The following is a 16,867-nucleotide window of genomic DNA, read 5'->3' on the forward strand; positions in this document are numbered from 1 at the left end:
GGGGTGAGCAGAAGAGAGACACATTTCCTCCCTCAGAGAGCAGCAACCAGAAACTCCACACGTGTTAAATCACTCCCCACCAAGTGACATGTGCCGCACGGAGGGGCAGAGGCACTGAGATCATTGCTCCATGCAGCCAGGCCTCCTGCACCATATCCAGCCCAGCCCCTGCCTTTCGTATCCACCTGCCCCAAGCTCCCCTGCCCACACACCATCCCCTGCCTTTGCTATAATCCCCTGTGCCTGCCCAGGGCTCCTTTTATGCCCAGGCTTGCCCACAGGTGCTGGAGGTTAGAAGGCACAGGAGGGTCCATCAGTGCCCCACACCAGGGGCTTATTAGTGTGTGTTAATTGCACACACCCTGGGGAACTGCTCAGGAACTTGGGGTCTTTGCAAACAGCAAATGTTGAGTGTGACTGAGTTTCCCCGGCATTTCTTGGCTCATCAGGGCATCCCTCTGCCAAGCCAGCCCCCAGCACCTCCCCAAGGTGCACGCGACCCTCGCTGCGCCCAGGGCAGCAGCAGCACCACGGTATCTTCAGCTCAAGAGGGGGATGGAGGGGAGGGTCTGAGCCCTTTCCTTGATACCAAGCACAGCACTCCCCAATGCTTTTCCCAGAGCCAGCTACCGCTGGCAGCACTGCAGGATGGGGTAGTGCTGGGGCTCGGGTGCCCAGACCCACCGGGTCGGTGCTTGGCCCTCGGGAAGAGCCGCCAGAGCCCTCCCCGTGGGTTCACACAGACCGGGACCCTCCAGGGAGCTGAAGTCTTGGCTCTGGGAGGAGAAACTGGAGAAGGCTCGGCTGCTGGTGGCTGATTTACTGCTGGGCTGAATGGCTTATCAGGAGTTCAGCTCAGCACATATGTCAGAAAACACACAGCAAAACCTGGAGCCGAAGCATGCTACGAGCCCCCCCACCTCCCTGCCCCCTTCCCAGCTGTTGTAAAGCTGCTCCCTGAATCCCAGCCAGAGACAAAACCTTCCAGCGTAGTGCAGGAACGTTTCAGCTGCTGGTGGGACTGGATTCAAATATCTCCCTGCTGGTTTTCCTTCTTTTTTTCCCTTCTTCCTATGCGTCGGAGCGGCTTGCGCTGCCTCTGAGCAGCGCCGCCTGCTAACCGTGGCAGAGAGAGGAGTGAGCGTGCTGGGCTGTTTGCAAGGTGCAGTTTGGGTGCAAGCTTTGCCAGGTTAGACCAGGCACGGGTTAGAGGAGATGCTGAGGCAGGGCACGGGAGTCCCCTGGACATTACTCTCCTAAAACCCCTGGGAAAGAGAGGGCGGACGGGGCGATGCAGGCAGGGGGACGCAGGCAGAGGGGCAGCTGCAGCCTGAGCCACCAGCTGCGGGGCCGCACGGAGGCAGCTAGGGAAGCCGGTGCCTCCTGGATCCCACCAAGCTCCCATCTCTGCTTAACCTCTAATTTGGCAAGGAAAATCCCTGCTGGCCTTCTGCCCTGCTCGGGGAGCTCAGCTGACTCGCCGCGACGGCGCAGGGCCGTGCCGGGCCCCTGCGGGTTACCCCCTGAGCCAGCGGGGACCTGTACGGAACACCCCCCCCACCCCAAGCCGAGCTGCCCCAGCCTGGCCCTGGGGCTGGGACCCCCGCCTGGGGGGCCAGGCCAAGCCCCGGGGCTGTGGGGGGCTCCTACCGGTCTGCGGGTGCCATCTAGTGAGAGACAGGGCTGGTTTCCTCAGGGTGCCAGACACCTTTTCTGACCCAAAAATAGACTCCCCAGGAGCATGGAGGCAGCTCCGGGCAGGAGATGCTGCTAAATGCTAAAATGCTAAAAGCATTTAAGCAGATATTTGCACAGTTGGGTTTTATTTTGGTTTGGTTGAAACCACGTCTGTGCAGCTTGCAGCCAGGTAAAACGGCTGCTGGGTGCTGGCCGGGGCTCAGGGCTCGGGGAGCCAAGTCAGCGGCACCCTAGCTCGGGGCAGCGATAAGGCACAGGCGATGCCTGGGATGGGGGTTTGTGGCAGGCGAGCAGTGGAGTTCCCCTCCAGCGATGGTACAGAGGGTTCACCCCGGGGCAGCAGCCTCAGCTGCAGAGGTAAAGGAGCACTTTTCACCTCCCCAGGCTTGGGGAAGCTCAGTGCAGAGCCAAGGTTCGTCCTCTGCCTTCAGGGCTGTGCTGCCCAGGAGGTGGGAGCAGGCGGGTGCTGGGCAGCACCTGGGATGCTGCTGCCCAGTGTCCCCAGAGCAGATGGCCCACAAGTCCTGCTGCTTTTAAAAGAGACTCAGTCCTGTGATCCCTGGGGGATTGCTCCTTGCTGCATGTGGCCAAGAGGACTCCAGGTCCCTTAGCTCCTGCTAACGGAGAAACTTTGCTTGCCACCTCCATGCTTCTTTCTGCAGTCTGCTCCCATCTCACTGCCATCCCCTTGAACGGCAGCTCTGTCTGTCAGGGCTGGGTCCTGCGCTGAGCCTCCCCGCAGGGCTCAGGGCAGCCGCTGCCATGGAAGACGGGATGAGAGATGCAATAACACTGGTCCCACGCATTGTCCCTGTGAGCCTGTGAAACTCGCTCTCACGAGACGGGGCTTGGCAGCAGCCCTGGAACGAGCTCAGCCGGGCTCTGCCATGGAGCAGCCAACCTCTCCTTCCTGCAGTGTCATCCGGCTGCGCTGGCCAGACCTGCTACTGACTGCTCGTGGCTGGGAACCACTTCCCATCTTGCCGGATTATTCCTCTGCCGGCCATTCCGCGCTGCCGGGTCCCTCCTCCAGGCATGCGGGGGTCCTTACCAGGGATGGACGCAGCTCCAGAGGGGCTGCAGGATCTGCCTGAACGTGTCCATGCTCCTCAGGAGGTGAAAAGCTCTGGTAGTGCCCAGGCAAGAGCTTGCAGGAGGCCATGCCTGCTCCTTCCCCTTCCCGCTGCCCCAGCTGGCTCTTTGCATTAGCATTCATGGCAGCTTTGTTCATGCTTCGAGGGGAACACATAACCCCATGCTGCTGCTGTGAAATGCAGAGCTCTGAGACATGCGTCTGTGGTAAGACATGGTCTTTTGAAATTGGATACCACTGGGGCTGCAATGTCCCAGTTTCTCTCCGCTAACGTCCCCGGTTTGGTTTTCCCGTCTGCTTTTTTGGCTGCCTGCAAATTGGCAGCTCTCGCCTGGCGTTTCTCTTCGCTGCCTTGTGTGAGAGTGTGTGTGCTTTTTCCTTCCTTCGTGGGCTCAGCTGTAGATCCTTGTTCTGATTCCATGCAAAATGACCTAGAAAACTAATTCTTTTCAAACCATTGCAAGAAGACAAAAAAAAGGGAAAACACATTGAAATAATTTTCTGGAGAAAAATTTTTCCAGAATTCAAACCCCAGAAATCTGCTTTAGTGCAACACTTCACATCTCCCTTGCCTTCTTTCCCACACCATTTTCTGGGGTGAGGAGCAGGAGGTTTGCAGAAATCCAGTGGCAATGTCATGACAGACAAGTATTTCCTTAATCAAGACAGCCAAGTGACCTCTATTACAGCCTAGGATGTGGGTCAGGCTTTGATATATAGATAAGCTCTGAAAATGTTTCCATTACCAAAAGAAAAACAAGCAGGCACCAGGCTTGGAAACGGCCAGAGCTAATTGCTGTGCTTAGGAAAGGTAAAGCCACCTCTGATGCACCGGGAACAGTGCCTGCTGCTGCCACAGTTATTCTTTTCACGTGTCTCAAATCTCCCCTAATCTTTTCCCGTTGACTGAGACAATCTCTGTGTTGGCAGATCCTGGCGCTGCCGGTGTCCGTGCTCCCAAGGCCCGGCGCAGCTCGCTGAATGCCCAGGCTGGGGGCCGGGCTGGCAGACTTCGGGGAACCCCCTGCCTCCTCCTCAGTGCCATGCTGGTGCACGCAGCCTCGTGTTCTGCTCCCATCCCAGACGGGATCCATTCCCATCCCGGGAACTTGCCCATACAGATCTGTTCCCAACTGGAATGATCTACCCTGGGCAGATTTGGTTAAAATTTGCCTCAGATGTCAAGGTCCTTTCCTCTGCCCTTTGCATTTCTCATCATAGGCCCACGTACATGCAACTGCCAAGTATTTCCTTCATTTCAAGCTTCCCCAAAAAGTTTGACAGATTTATTCTTTCTCACCCATTCCCGATGTCGCATGGGAAGCGACACCCTGCCTGGGCCAGCCTCAAGGAGTTATTTATGCTCACGTCTGTGCTTTAAGTACTGAGCTGCGGTGGGCATGTAATCTGGCTCTCCTTGGCTTTGTAGTCTCTCAGCCCATTAGTTTCTTTCTTATATCCGTTTGCAAAAGAGCTCTATAAATTCTTTAAATGTCAAGTGGTTACGGCCTATTCCCAGCTGGGCTGACTCATTTGGACGTAACCGAGGTTGCGTTTCCCTTGCAGCTATTGGCTTTTCCTCCATCCTCAGCACTTTTTTTCTTTTTGGTGAGTTTTTCTCTGCCTTGCTGGACATGGGAGCTGAGCCAGCGAGCACCGCAGGCATACCTTAACCCATACACGAATCACCTCTTCGGTCTCTCAAGTACATGTCCAAGAGTTTTCTTTCTAATCCAAAAGGATTAAAGGTCTCCCGAGGCCCTGGACTCGAGGGATGGGGTGGAGGGATTATCCTCAGTCTTGGCTCGCTCTGTCGCCATCCTCTCGGCTGAGCCCAGGCAGGAGTGACCGAATCCCACGGTGCTTTCGAGGCCGCTGGGAAGCGAGGCAGCAGGAGGTTTGAATCCAGCTCCTAAAAAAACCCCACAGTAGGTCATCACAAAACAACGCTGCCAGAGCCGACGGCAATTGCTGCTCTTGTTGACACCCTCCGCGGAGGGATGGATGGAGTAAGGCTTGGATTAATACCCTGGGCTCTGGCCAAGGTCTTGCCTCACGACAGTCCTCCTGATGTGGTGGCCCAGGAAGCCGCTGTGGCCATATTTAAATAAACCCATTCCTAGAGAAGGGCATTCGTTAAAGCCCCTGGCTTTAACGCCCTGAGGGCATCACGCACCGGGCACGCTCCTCCCCACTAAAGCTCCGTGTCTCCTCTATCCACAGACATGCCGCCGCTGCTGCCGATGGACCTCAAAGGGGAGCCAGGACCGCCAGGGAAGCCCGGCCCGCGCGGACCCCCCGGACCCCCCGGCTACCCAGGAAAGCCGGGCACGGGGAAGCCGGGAATGCACGGCCAGCCTGGGCCCGCTGGGCCCCCCGGCTTCTCGGGCATTGGGAAACCCGGCATCCCAGGACTCCCCGGAAAGGCTGGTATGAAAGGGATGCCCGGAGCCAAGGGCGAGCCCGGCATGCGAGGGGAGCAAGGGCCAAGAGGACTACCCGGCCCCCCGGGGCTACCGGGGCCAGCCGGCATCTCGGTCAACGGGAAGCCGGGCCCCCAGGGCGGCCCCGGCTTGCCCGGTTTTCGGGGCGAGCCTGGCCCAAAAGGAGAGCCGGGTCCCCGCGGAGAGCGAGGGATGAAGGGTGAAAACGGCGTGGGGAAGCCAGGGTTACCGGGGCCCCGGGGGAACGGGGGTCCTCCCGGCCCCGCGGGACCCCCAGGGCCCGTCGGCGTTGGAAAACCCGGCCTCGACGGCCTGCCGGGCGCGCCGGGGGAGAAGGGCGACATGGGCCCTCCTGGCGGGCCCGGCGTCAATGGGGAGCCCGGCCCCATGGGGCCCCGGGGCCCCCCTGGCATCGACGGGATCGGTGTCCCAGGCGCAGCGGGGGTCCCGGGGATACAGGGCCCCATGGGACCGAAGGGAGAGCCCGGGATCCGCGGCCTCCCCGGTTTGCCGGGCCCGACGGGCTACGGGAAGCCGGGCTTGCCCGGCCTAAAAGGAGACCGCGGGCAGCCCGGGGTGCCGGGAGCCATCGGCGATAAGGGGGAACCCGGCGTTGACGGGGAGCCGGGGGAGCCGGGCCCTGCCGGCATCATCGGGCCGCCGGGCCCGCCGGGGTCCATGGGGCTGCCGGGCAAGCACGGGCTGCCCGGCTCCAAAGGGGATGTGGGGCCAAGCGGACCCCCGGGAATGCCGGGGATGCGTGGCGACCAGGGACCCAACGGCTTTGCAGGGAAGCCCGGGGTGCCGGGAGAAAGGGGCCTGCCTGGGTCACTGGGACCCCCCGGCCCAACGGGCCCCAAAGGAGAACCAGGGTTCATCGGCCTCCCGGGGGTGCCAGGATTAACGGGCGGCCCCGGCCCGAAAGGCGACGGCGGGATCCCGGGGCAGCCGGGGCTGAGGGGCCCCTCCGGTATCCCGGGCTTGCAAGGACCCGCGGGTCCCATGGGGCCGCAGGGGTTACCGGGGCTGAAAGGGGAGCCCGGGCTCCCCGGGGTTCCCGGTGAGGGGAAGACCGGCGAGCCCGGCATGGCCGGACCCATCGGCCCCCCGGGAATGCCAGGAACGCCAGGGCTGAACGGGCCGCCTGGCCCGCCGGGGCCGCCCGGGCCGCCGGGAGCGCCCGGGGTGTTCGACGAGACGGGCATCGCGGGGCTGCACCTGCCGGACGGAGGCGTGGAGGGGGCCGTGCTGGGGAACGGCAAGCCGGGGAAGCCGCAGTATGGCCGAGGAGAGCTCTCCGCCCGGATCGCACCAGCCTTCACCGCCATCCTCACCTCCCCCTTCCCGGCATCGGGCATGCCGGTCAAGTTTGACAGGACTTTGTATAACGGGCACAATGGCTACAACCCGGTCACCGGGATATTCACCTGCCCCGTATCCGGCATTTACTACTTTGCCTACCACGTGCATGTCAAAGGGACTAACGTTTGGGTGGCACTTTATAAGAACAACGTGCCCGCCACCTACACCTACGACGAGTACAAAAAGGGCTACCTGGACCAGGCCTCAGGCAGTGCCGTGCTTGAACTCAAGGAGAACGACCAAGTCTGGGTACAAATGCCCTCGGACCAGGCCAACGGGTTGTACTCCACGGAATACATCCACTCCTCCTTCTCCGGGTTCCTGCTTTGCCCCACATAACGGCTGTTGGGCATGTTTCCTTTTCACCCACTTTAGCCATAAACTGTCTTTTTTTTTTTGATAAAAAAGTTTTTTAAAATTAATACAAAAAAGAAAAATCACTGGGAAGAACGCGCAAGCCATTGTCGCGGGACCTTGCTTCATGCTGTTTGATCCATGAGTCAAGAGGGTAATCGGAAAGGAGACATCTATCTTTCTTTCTTTCTTTTTGGGGAGGGAGAATGGAGGGAGGGGCGTGACTTCCTCAGCAAAGCGTATTTGGAATAAATTTTACCCTAGTGACTGTACATCAAACACAGGAACACGCTTGGGATGGCAAGGATCTGGCTCTGCAGTAAACTGCTCTGTGATCCAGAGAGGGTCTTCTGGAAGACCAGACCCTTCTGGTCTGTAATCAAGTGCCCTTGTTTCCCATTTTGAGTACTAGTTAAATAAATACAGCTGTTGTAATGGATGGTGTATTTGCTAACCAGCACAGGGGTCCCAGGCACTTAACACAAACCCATACAGCAGCAGAGATCCATGATGGATTGAGAAATTTCCTTCCCAAACCATCAGACGCCCAAGTTCCAGTCTCACTGATGCCTATTTTTTCAGGCTGTGCTTTGAGGCAGTCTCTCTGATTCACTTCGGATTCAGTGTGGTTGGATTTATAATCATAAAAAGTGGAACACTTTGCATAAGCACCTTCTTATATAAAGTAAATATTATTTTTAACCCTCTTTGCCCAGCACCTTTAGGAATAAAAACATCCAGGCATTGGTATCTAGGAGGATGACAGATGACCTATTCCAAAGCCACTGAGGGAAGCTGGGACCCCTGTGATGAACAACGATCCTCTCTTGTGGGCTAATTCGTCTACTGGCAAGTCCAAGGGCTAGTTCTGTCCTGTCTGTTTCTTTGCAGCCCAAAGACTTGCTTGGCCTCATGAGCATCTTGTTCCTTGACAACACAAGGATGGCACTGCAAGCCCGGCTTACGGTGCTTCTAGCCTGGTTTGATAGAAGGTTTAGTTATGCTTTCTTGAAAGTGCCACTTATGGACAACTCGCTTTTACTGCCTCACTATTTTGGGATGTGTAAACTTTTGCATTGGTATCCCCCCTTTCCCTGGGGACCTTTTAATTAAGAAAAAATAGTGTTTGTTCTAACCTTCCATTCAGTCATTTTACAACGGTGCTATTATCTACTTAACAATGTTATGACAAGTCTAGTGCAATATATACCTGTAAAAGTGCACCATTCCAGGTGCCAATCTGTGACTTAGGTTTAAAAAAAAAAAAAAAAAGAAAAAATCACATTTGTCTGTTGTTACCACTTTGTCTCACTAATGCTTGAAATGTTACCGACCTGAATATGAGCTACAAGGTTCTGGGAAAGGTATGCGCGGATACTGACCACTTGGCTGCTCTGTCCTTTGCTAAAGGGAGCAACTGAACCCTGTTGCTTTGCAGATTTTCTCATGGTAGAATAGTCATTGCCACTTGCACTTACAGTAAAGCGATTCTTCTCATCCCAGGCAAGTAGCACGCTGCTGAAGTTAATCTACATGCGGTTACACTGCATGTCCCTCCGCAAAGGCACATCCCTGAGAAAACAGCAACAATTTGGTTACCAGCTGAGCAACTATTACCCTTAAATTTTCCTAAAGCCTGTTCTGTGGCCAAAGAAAAGAAATGTAGCAAGAATGGGACTTGGGATTGTTCTCCAGGTGGACTGTACAAGATATTTAAACAAATTTTCTGTTTTGTTTGTTTGTTTGTATTTCTCCTTAAGCCTGTCCCATGTTTCCGCCTCTTGCCATCCAAGGGCTTCCTTTTAAGAGCACACCTATCCCTGAAATTAAGAAACACAAAAAGAAAACTTACAGTCGGAAGGCCAGTGCTTCAGCTACTGCCCCGCTGGGGCTGGCGCTGGCCTGTCGCCCTCCCCAGGGTTTTATTCCACATAAAGCTGGAAGTTTCATGTAAAGATGAAACCTTCTCAAGCTGAAAGGCTGTCCCAGTGTCCGATCCCACTGGACGTTTTTAACTCCTGAAGGCAGGGGGGTGCCCGGACCATTCGGGTTTTGATCGTAACAGGTTACTTCCCAGCAGGAACAGGAGCCATACAAAAAAGAGTCCCTAAAATTAAAAGTGGAAGCTCAGATGCTTTCTTTAAGCCCAGGCCTGGTAGGGGAGGGTGCTAGGATGAGGCCTGTGTCTCCTTTATTGAAGCATCTTTCCTGTGGAGAACAGCAAGGAACTCGAGCTGGTGCCAGCAGCGGGGTCTGGCTCCCACCGCGCGGCACTGCCGGCGGCGCGCGCACACTACCTGCAGCAGGGCCAGGAGCTTCTCGCGCCCCAGCCACGCGCTGGGTTGGAAGCTCCATCCTGTTACTCAGCAAAGTGACTTATTTATACTGTGTCCTAACCTACATTCCATCTCTTTTTGTTCTGTTTTGTTTTATTCAAAACTTCTTGTTCTAGCTGGCAAAAAGCAATGACAAAAATACTCACTATAACCACACCGAGATAGTAACTCGTTCAGTGCTGTAGATATTGTTTTGCAATTTCACTTTCCCTTCACGTGCAGAGCATAAACCATAATCAACCTTCCGCAGCTATATAACCTGTTACACTTACACAGTAATTGCAAGGCAAAGATATTACACGCACATAGAGTTAGGCTAGAAAAAACGATGCACAGGATGAGGGAGGCTGTTCACTAAACCGGACACTGTCAGGAAGAATTTTTTTTCTGGAGTACTGAGTACGTGATGTTCGCCAGCAGAAAGGATTATTTTCTGTCGTGTGTGTGAGCGCATGGGATTTTGGTTTCAATCACAATAATAAAAAAGGTTGGGTTGGATGAAGTATGTCTATTTTTAATTATGAAAACTGCATTACGATGTGCATTTTTATATACAAATTCTTACTATTTTTTTTAAATTTGCCTCTAGTATCTTCATTTCTAACCTAGTATATAGAGGTTTTTAGTTTTGTAAATACTTATTACATGCACTGTCTGTCATAGTAAAAGTTGGTTTAAAATGCACTCTTTTTGTGATCAGAAACTGGCCTTCTCTTCAGAACTAAAACTACAGTACTTGATTGTATTGACAAAACATCAATAAAACTTATTGTATAAAAGGTGGGCTCAGCTGTGCCTTTGTCCTGTTATTAATGGGCTTGTTCGGCCTTGCTTGTAAGACCATTCATACAGACCCCTTGCACTGTGTTTCCTTCTCAAATCCAGCTCACTTGTTCCCAACAGTCCAGCAGATTTGCTTGCTAATTAATATTCTTATGTAAGAAGGTATTGCATGTTTCTTGTGATTAAGGAAAAGATTCCTGTCTCCGGAAGTTCATTTTTAAAAAAGGATGAAATCCAGACCTTTCCTGACTGGCAATTACTAATTTGAGGAATTTAAGTCAGAGTGTTGGGGATTCCCTTTCCCTTCTGTGTTTTTTCCATGATACTTTATTTTTTGCTACGTTACACAACCTTGTCTACTGCCAACCTCCACATCCCGAGCCACAAAAGCAGTCAGTGCAGCAGCCCACAGAAGAAATGGTGAATCACCTGTAAGCAGATCACTTTCAGAGGCTAAAAGTACAAAGAATAAAGAGAAGAAGGTATGTTTTCCCATCTCATCTCTTACCTGGAAGAGGAGATGTTCCTTGTTACAAGTCAAATGCTTCCAGAGAAGCCTGGTTGCCATGTGGGCAGACTCCTTCAAAAGCTGACGATGAAGAACAAGCGATTCTCCTGCTGCAAGTCACGGGGGCACCCGGCACGCTCCCTGGTCTCTGCATGATCATCGCACACTGGACTCCAGCAGCTGAACTCCTTCCATGCGCTGCTCCTTGCTGCAAACACAGCCTGCAAAGGAGAAGGGCCTCTCCAGTGAACCTAATGTGCCTGACCGACGCTTCTGACTCGCCCTGCTGTTAACAAGAACCACTACTCCTGGGCTCTTACAAACTTCAGCTGCCCCTTACTGCTCACCGGCAAGAGCAGCCACCTGAAAGTAGTCTTCACAGCAGATTTCCAGTGCTAAAACTCACCCCAAATGAAGCACGAGTCTTGGCTACACCAAAGATGTCCTAACCAGTGCCAGACAACTTCCATTCTGCTTTCTACAGAAAGATTTCAAGAACCCATAACAAAGTAGTTTCAGGTTGAGTCTTAAAGTGAAGTATGGGGTAGGGAGAAATAGCCCAGAGGTTTTCACACGACTCCTCTTGTCATTTAGTATGGAAGCACAACTTCATGACTTGAATGAAAAGACAGGAGCAGTGGCTAATTAACAAAGATAGCTAAGTGATTTTATTTCTTTCTGAGGAAGTCAGAGCAAAAGGCTTTAGTACACATTTAAATTCTGGCCTAAAATGAGCTATATTTTTTAAACAGGAGCTCTTCTGCTCTTCGTGAGTTCCAAACATTTAAAATTATAAAGCTGCTTTAAAAGGAAAATATCTTCTTTTAAATAATTCTGTGAATATGTTCACACCTCTGGCAGAATAATGTGAAAAACCTGACATTTTACATCTGCAGCATAATACATAAATATACAATAGACCAAAATTCCACATATTCTGAGGACAAGAATTCATTTATACAAGGAAAACCCATTAAAGCATCACACAGAAGACTGGCACTTGAAGGAAGCAGACTACAGGAAAAACTGGAAGGACCCATCACAGCCAGATTTTCCACATGTGCATGCAGCCTGACACACACAACAACCATGTGCCGATACTAACAGGGAGTGAGCTCTGTTTGAGCAGAACGGTCACTTCCCGGTGCCACAAGAAATACTAGAGAAATAATACAGAATTACACTGTCACATTCAAATTTATAAACATTTCCATACAATGACTGCTTGCCTCTTTCTTTTTGTTTCCAAAATTAAAAAGCTTTCAACCCTTTTTAGACATGCCATACCCAAGCTGTTACTCCCTCTTTGACCAGCTCCACTGGGCAAAGGTTTTAAAGGTGAAACTTTGGAACAACACAGCTTTGCTAGAATATTCTTGGCCACCAGTACCAGCTTCAAATGCACAAATTCTTTTAAACTCTGATAAACTGTCCCCCAATTAACCTACCTTTCCCTTTATTTTCAGATCATTCTTACCAAGTACAGAGTTTTAAGGCTGTGAGAAGTAACTCCTGCTTCCTACTGAAGTCATTTTTGTCACTGACTGCAGCAGAACCAGGAATTCAATCCTTGTGTAACACTAGGTTTCACAACTATCTCCACCCACAGATGTAAACAGCAACCTCATTTGGAGTTCTGGACATAAACAGGACAGCATTATAAATGCAGGATGCACAGATTAGGAACAAAGGAGTAGCTAGAGTAGCTGCAGCAACGTGAAAGCCAGCTATGTAAGGGAACACAAAATGCAATAGATCAGGACAGTGCCAGGCGGATTGCAGAGCAAAGGACACCGAAGAAGCAGTAATTAGTTACACCCTCTTCCAGCAGTAACAATGAGCCAACTGGGATTCTGTCCGCATGCACCAAAGGCATTTCTCACAATGCCACTAGCAATGCAAAGAAATCCCTTCTCCAATCTCTGGCACTTTTCATTCTGCTTTGAAGGAAGCAAACCTCCCTGGGAGGTCTACCCTCCAGCATCCTCACTCCACAACACAGGTGGTAACCTGTGCCACCACGCAGGACATCCTCCAGACTCTCCAGGGATGTGCCTCTCTGATGACTCCCATCTACATCCCTTAGCTGGTCAGCTGAGCGTGAGCTGGTGTTTTAAGAGGGGTGTGGAGCCTATCAAAGCCACTGTGGGACAGACCACTAACAACTGAAACAAAGGAGTAGAGGAAAACAGCAAGAAGGTTAGTGGATTCAGACACCCATCTAGTAACTGTAATGACAAAATGGCGTAACGGTGGACAAAGCAAGAAGCAGAAATCTTATGAAAAACTAGACGCTCCTGTACACTTCAGAGGAGATGCACCCACTGTCCAAGGCGCCACATGCAGCCACTTCCCAGCTGAAGCACAACCGAAGGGTATGTCCCCTCTCTTCCAAACCAGCTCGTGCTTCCAGCTCTCAACTCACAGCAGCAGGCGTCTTTCTCACATGGAGGCTCACTGGCATCTGCAGATGGCATGGATCCACCACCAGATTTCTGACCAGAAAAGCAGAGGTGACCACCCGCTTCGCCTTCCAAAACCAGACTCCCCTTGGAGCTCAGAGCCGCTGGCAGTACAGTTCATACAAGCTATTTGCCAGCTTCTGTGTCTCTTGAAAAGCTTCACAGCTCTGCTCCCAACTTGGGGGTATCTGTTCCTCCCCATAATAAGCCCCTGCAATGGCTCCTGCCATGGTAGCAATGGTGTCTGTGTCTCCACCCAGAGAGATACAGTAGATGATGGTCCTCTGCAGGTTGCTGTAGTGATCAGGAATATCTGGGTCAGCTTCCATACAGCGCAAGAAGGAGTAAATTGCAGTAGGGACAGACCGCAAAGCAGCAATGCCATTGCCTGTTAACAAAACCAATCATCTTCAGTGCTGCAGAACACTTGTGTCTTCCTTCCCACAGAAGTACCTTTTCCCTTCTAACCGCAACTTCCTATTGCCAGTTATTTTCAATACCAGTATCATTGATTTTATCATGACAAGGTGCCAAAGTCTGCACCTCAGAAATCTCCCCGCAGTTCCCTGGTACTGCTCACATCCTGGAGACCAACTCCCAGCTACACCAGTATAGTTTGGTGATACACATTTACCCGTTCCCATCCAACATGAAGATCTGATAGCCATTAACACAAGAGATTTTAGAATATTAAGAAATGTTATTCATGATAAGTTTTTCTTAGCAAAACATTCTTCTCCCCACCAATACAGAGATGGAATCACTGGGTCAAGACTCAGAGAATTACTGACTGGTGAGCACAGGCAGCTTTTCCAGCACATTCTGTGCCTGACAGGCAGCAGAGGCCAAAGTGGCAATCAAGGGGAGGACATATCAAGCAGGCTTGCTGAGTTAGTCCTGCTTCCAGCTCTTTCCTAATACTTGTAGTAAGAAAGGTACTTACCTAATTCAAACAATACATCTGCTTTGGGAACACTGCTGAGCTCCAAAAACTCCTTTATTTTCTTTAGACGCCTTGAAAATGGTAAATCCTCAAATCCCAGTCTGGAAACAAAGAGTACAATGAAGAAGAGAGAATGTAAAGAACCAGAATAAACTGTACAGAGCAGAGTTAGTGCTCCTCACAGCCACTTACGCTCGGGCGTCAGTAAGAGACTTATCGTCTGCCTCTACATCTTCCATGTGGCTAATGAGCTGCTCCAGGAAGGTCTCCTTGCTGAGTTCTCCCTGCAGGGCGAGATGCACGGCCAGGGCCTGCAGGATGGCTCCGTTGTAGCCCAGGGAGTTGGCATGGGTTAACTCAGCACTCAGCTTCGCAAACTGTGAATGGAAACACATCGTGAGCAAACCTACCTGAGAGATCACGGTGGGAGCCGCCTAACAGCAGGGGTTCCCAGAGCCGAGGTGCCCAAAAGAGCCAGGAACGGTACCTTCTTAACATCCTGGACATCAGAATACACGAGTGAGATGCCTGCCACCCTCATGGCACCGCCATTGCCATAGGAGCCTTTCCCATTAAACTGGGCTCTTGCTGGTTCAAACACATCATTGCACTTGGGGCTCAGGAGCTTCTTGAAGACATTGACAACAGCCATCCCATAGCCCCTGTTGGGTTCCTTCTTGTACTCCTCAGCAAACCTGGCGTGGGCAAGAGAGCAGCAGTTACACAGGTGAGAAAAAATACATGGGGTATTTGGTCTGTTACTGAAGTTTGTAAAGAGGTTGTATAAAGCCACCTGATAAAGTGAATTAATAACACGTGGGTAATTCAGTGACAGTCAGGGTTCAAACAAGTCAGTTCTGTAGGGAAAGAATCATATTCCCAAAAATTGGTGTGAAAGGAGGAAAGGGTGTATAAACATCACTTTTCACAACCCACTTGTTTCCCTCTCAACTTTGCCTTGAAATAGGAGCAAACTGGAAACATTTCCGTGGGTCATAACCACAAAGAAAGTCTTTTGTTCAAGTTCAATGGAAGAGTTTTCTAAACAAATAAATGCTCTCCCTTAAGTGGAACCAAATGCTACCAGGGCTGTGGATTCAAAAGGGAAATAGATCACAAACAAACTGAAGCTGACCTCGCTAATATTCACTAACTAAATTAAGGGAAGTACCAACATAAATAGCAACAAATAAACATGAAAGGAAATGCTTCTGAAATATCTAAGCATTATCTTCCACAAAGGTGAATATACACACATACGGCTACAATACAGCATGTCCCATCCTGCTTCATTTTAAAGCAGGCTCTGAACCCACGCTAAAGCTAACAGTACTGCATGTTCCAGGACAGTGCAAAACACACAATAAGTTACACGATTAGCCATCGCTTTTCTGATTTTTTTCCCCCCACAAATTGATGACAACTTTGCCATAGCCTCTGTCCCCTTTCACAGAAAATTACAGTGACTACTTAACGTTAAGAAAGTTTTGCCTTTACTAGTAAATGCCAACACCCTAGCCTCTGAAGCTGGCTGCAGTCCTTACCTCTTGGCCATATCCACTTCATCAAACTCTCGCTTGGCTAGCAGGGACTGCACCACCGACCTGCTCATGGCTGTGTCGTCAGTGTACGAAAGCGTTTCTAAAACAGAAGGCCAAAACATAATGTGACCGTCCAGGGACAAACTCTCCTCCTGTCCTGCTCCACTGTCACCACTTCCCTACTCTCCAAGGCCTAATTATCTGTATGCATTACCAGAAGTTCCCCAGCACTGTGAGCTTGTCACTAGCCACAGTCATCAGAGGAAGACACAGAGCAAGAGAGATGCATCCACAGCAAGAATGAGACAGAATGCATTTCCAGATTAATAAGAGCCAAGAGAAAGTGTTTGATATCCAGAGGTGCACACAGACAAGTGAGACAAGTCTCTTTCTCAAGGAGTCTACAGTGTACGCTGACAAGCAGAGAAGAGAAAGCGCAGTTTCATTTCTGGACAAGGCTGCAACAGAATCAAGTGCCTTTAAGATCCTACTGGAAGGGTTTACAGGGCTTGCTGCACAGCTCAGAACCCCAACGCACATCTGTCATCATTTGCTAAGAGTTAAATAACTGTTCTTGTGCTTCTCTTACTGTACTCCTTCTCTGTTTTTGGTACACCTGTCCCTTACTGACACCCCCGCACTGCAATACCCCGGTTCCCACCACGCTCCACACCCCCGGCTTCACTCGACCACAGCAAACCACAGGTCCCTCCACACCAGCCATGTGCACAAGGAACCAGGAACTGCCCTTGGGGGGGGGCAGAACCTGGGCACTGCTTCAGCAAAGTCATCCTCGCCCCGCGGGGGGGGTGTGGGGGAAGCTAAACCCCACAGCACAGGGGCACACGCCAGAGCGGGGGGGCAGCCATGGTGTCCCAGGGGAGGTGTCCCTCGCTGAGGTGAGGGGCAGGACTGGGGGCACCCACGTTTCGGGAGGGCGGTGGGCCTGGGGGTGTGGTGGAGCGGGGGGGGCGAAGACAGGCACCCCAAAACCCGATCCCGGGGGTGTCGGGGTCCGGGCCCGATACTGTGGGTCCGGGGAAGGGGATGTGCTCCGGGGGCCGACCCCCATCCCTCTCCCAGTGTTTCCGCCCACCTCTGCGGGCGCTGCCGGCCTGTTCCCCCTCCTCGGGCGGCCCGGACGTCGGTTCCAGGCCTCGGAGGAAACGTAGTAGGTCGGAGAGCTTCACGACGCTCCTGCCTTCGAAAACGGCGCCCAAACAATCACCCAACAACGCCCCGGCTAAACAGCCCCGGAACCGGGCGGGTCCCGGACGAGGCCGCGCAGCCGCCGCCCGCCCCGTCCCTGAACCCGAACCCGCCGCCGCCGCCATCTTCTCCGC

At 52.1% G+C, this 16,867-nt stretch overlaps 2 protein-coding genes across 2 annotated transcripts in view; one reads left to right on the forward strand and one right to left on the reverse strand.

Moving 5' to 3' along the window:
* Positions 1-10,419, forward strand: part of COL8A2 (collagen type VIII alpha 2 chain) — a 35,799-nt gene extending 25,380 nt beyond the window's left edge. Inside the window, exon 3 of the mRNA XM_075047249.1 lies at positions 5,015-10,419. Coding sequence (XP_074903350.1) covers positions 5,015-6,936 — 1,922 coding nt within the window. The 3' untranslated portion in view covers positions 6,937-10,419. The remainder of the gene's footprint in view (positions 1-5,014) is intronic.
* An 801-nt stretch (positions 10,420-11,220) lies between these two features.
* ADPRS (ADP-ribosylserine hydrolase) lies at positions 11,221-16,862 on the reverse strand. Its single transcript, XM_075047250.1, has 6 exons — positions 16,621-16,862; positions 15,528-15,624; positions 14,471-14,678; positions 14,176-14,360; positions 13,984-14,084; positions 11,221-13,428 (listed from the first exon to the last, which is right to left on the reverse strand). Exons 1-6 carry the CDS (start codon positions 16,856-16,858, stop codon positions 13,136-13,138), a joined length of 1,122 nt encoding a protein of 373 aa, XP_074903351.1. The 5' UTR covers positions 16,859-16,862; the 3' UTR covers positions 11,221-13,135.
* Between the last annotated feature and the right edge of the window lie 5 nt (positions 16,863-16,867).

This window comes from Buteo buteo, chromosome 16 (assembly GCF_964188355.1).
Source record: "Buteo buteo chromosome 16, bButBut1.hap1.1, whole genome shotgun sequence".
In the NCBI taxonomy this organism is placed as follows: domain Eukaryota; kingdom Metazoa; phylum Chordata; class Aves; order Accipitriformes; family Accipitridae; genus Buteo; species Buteo buteo.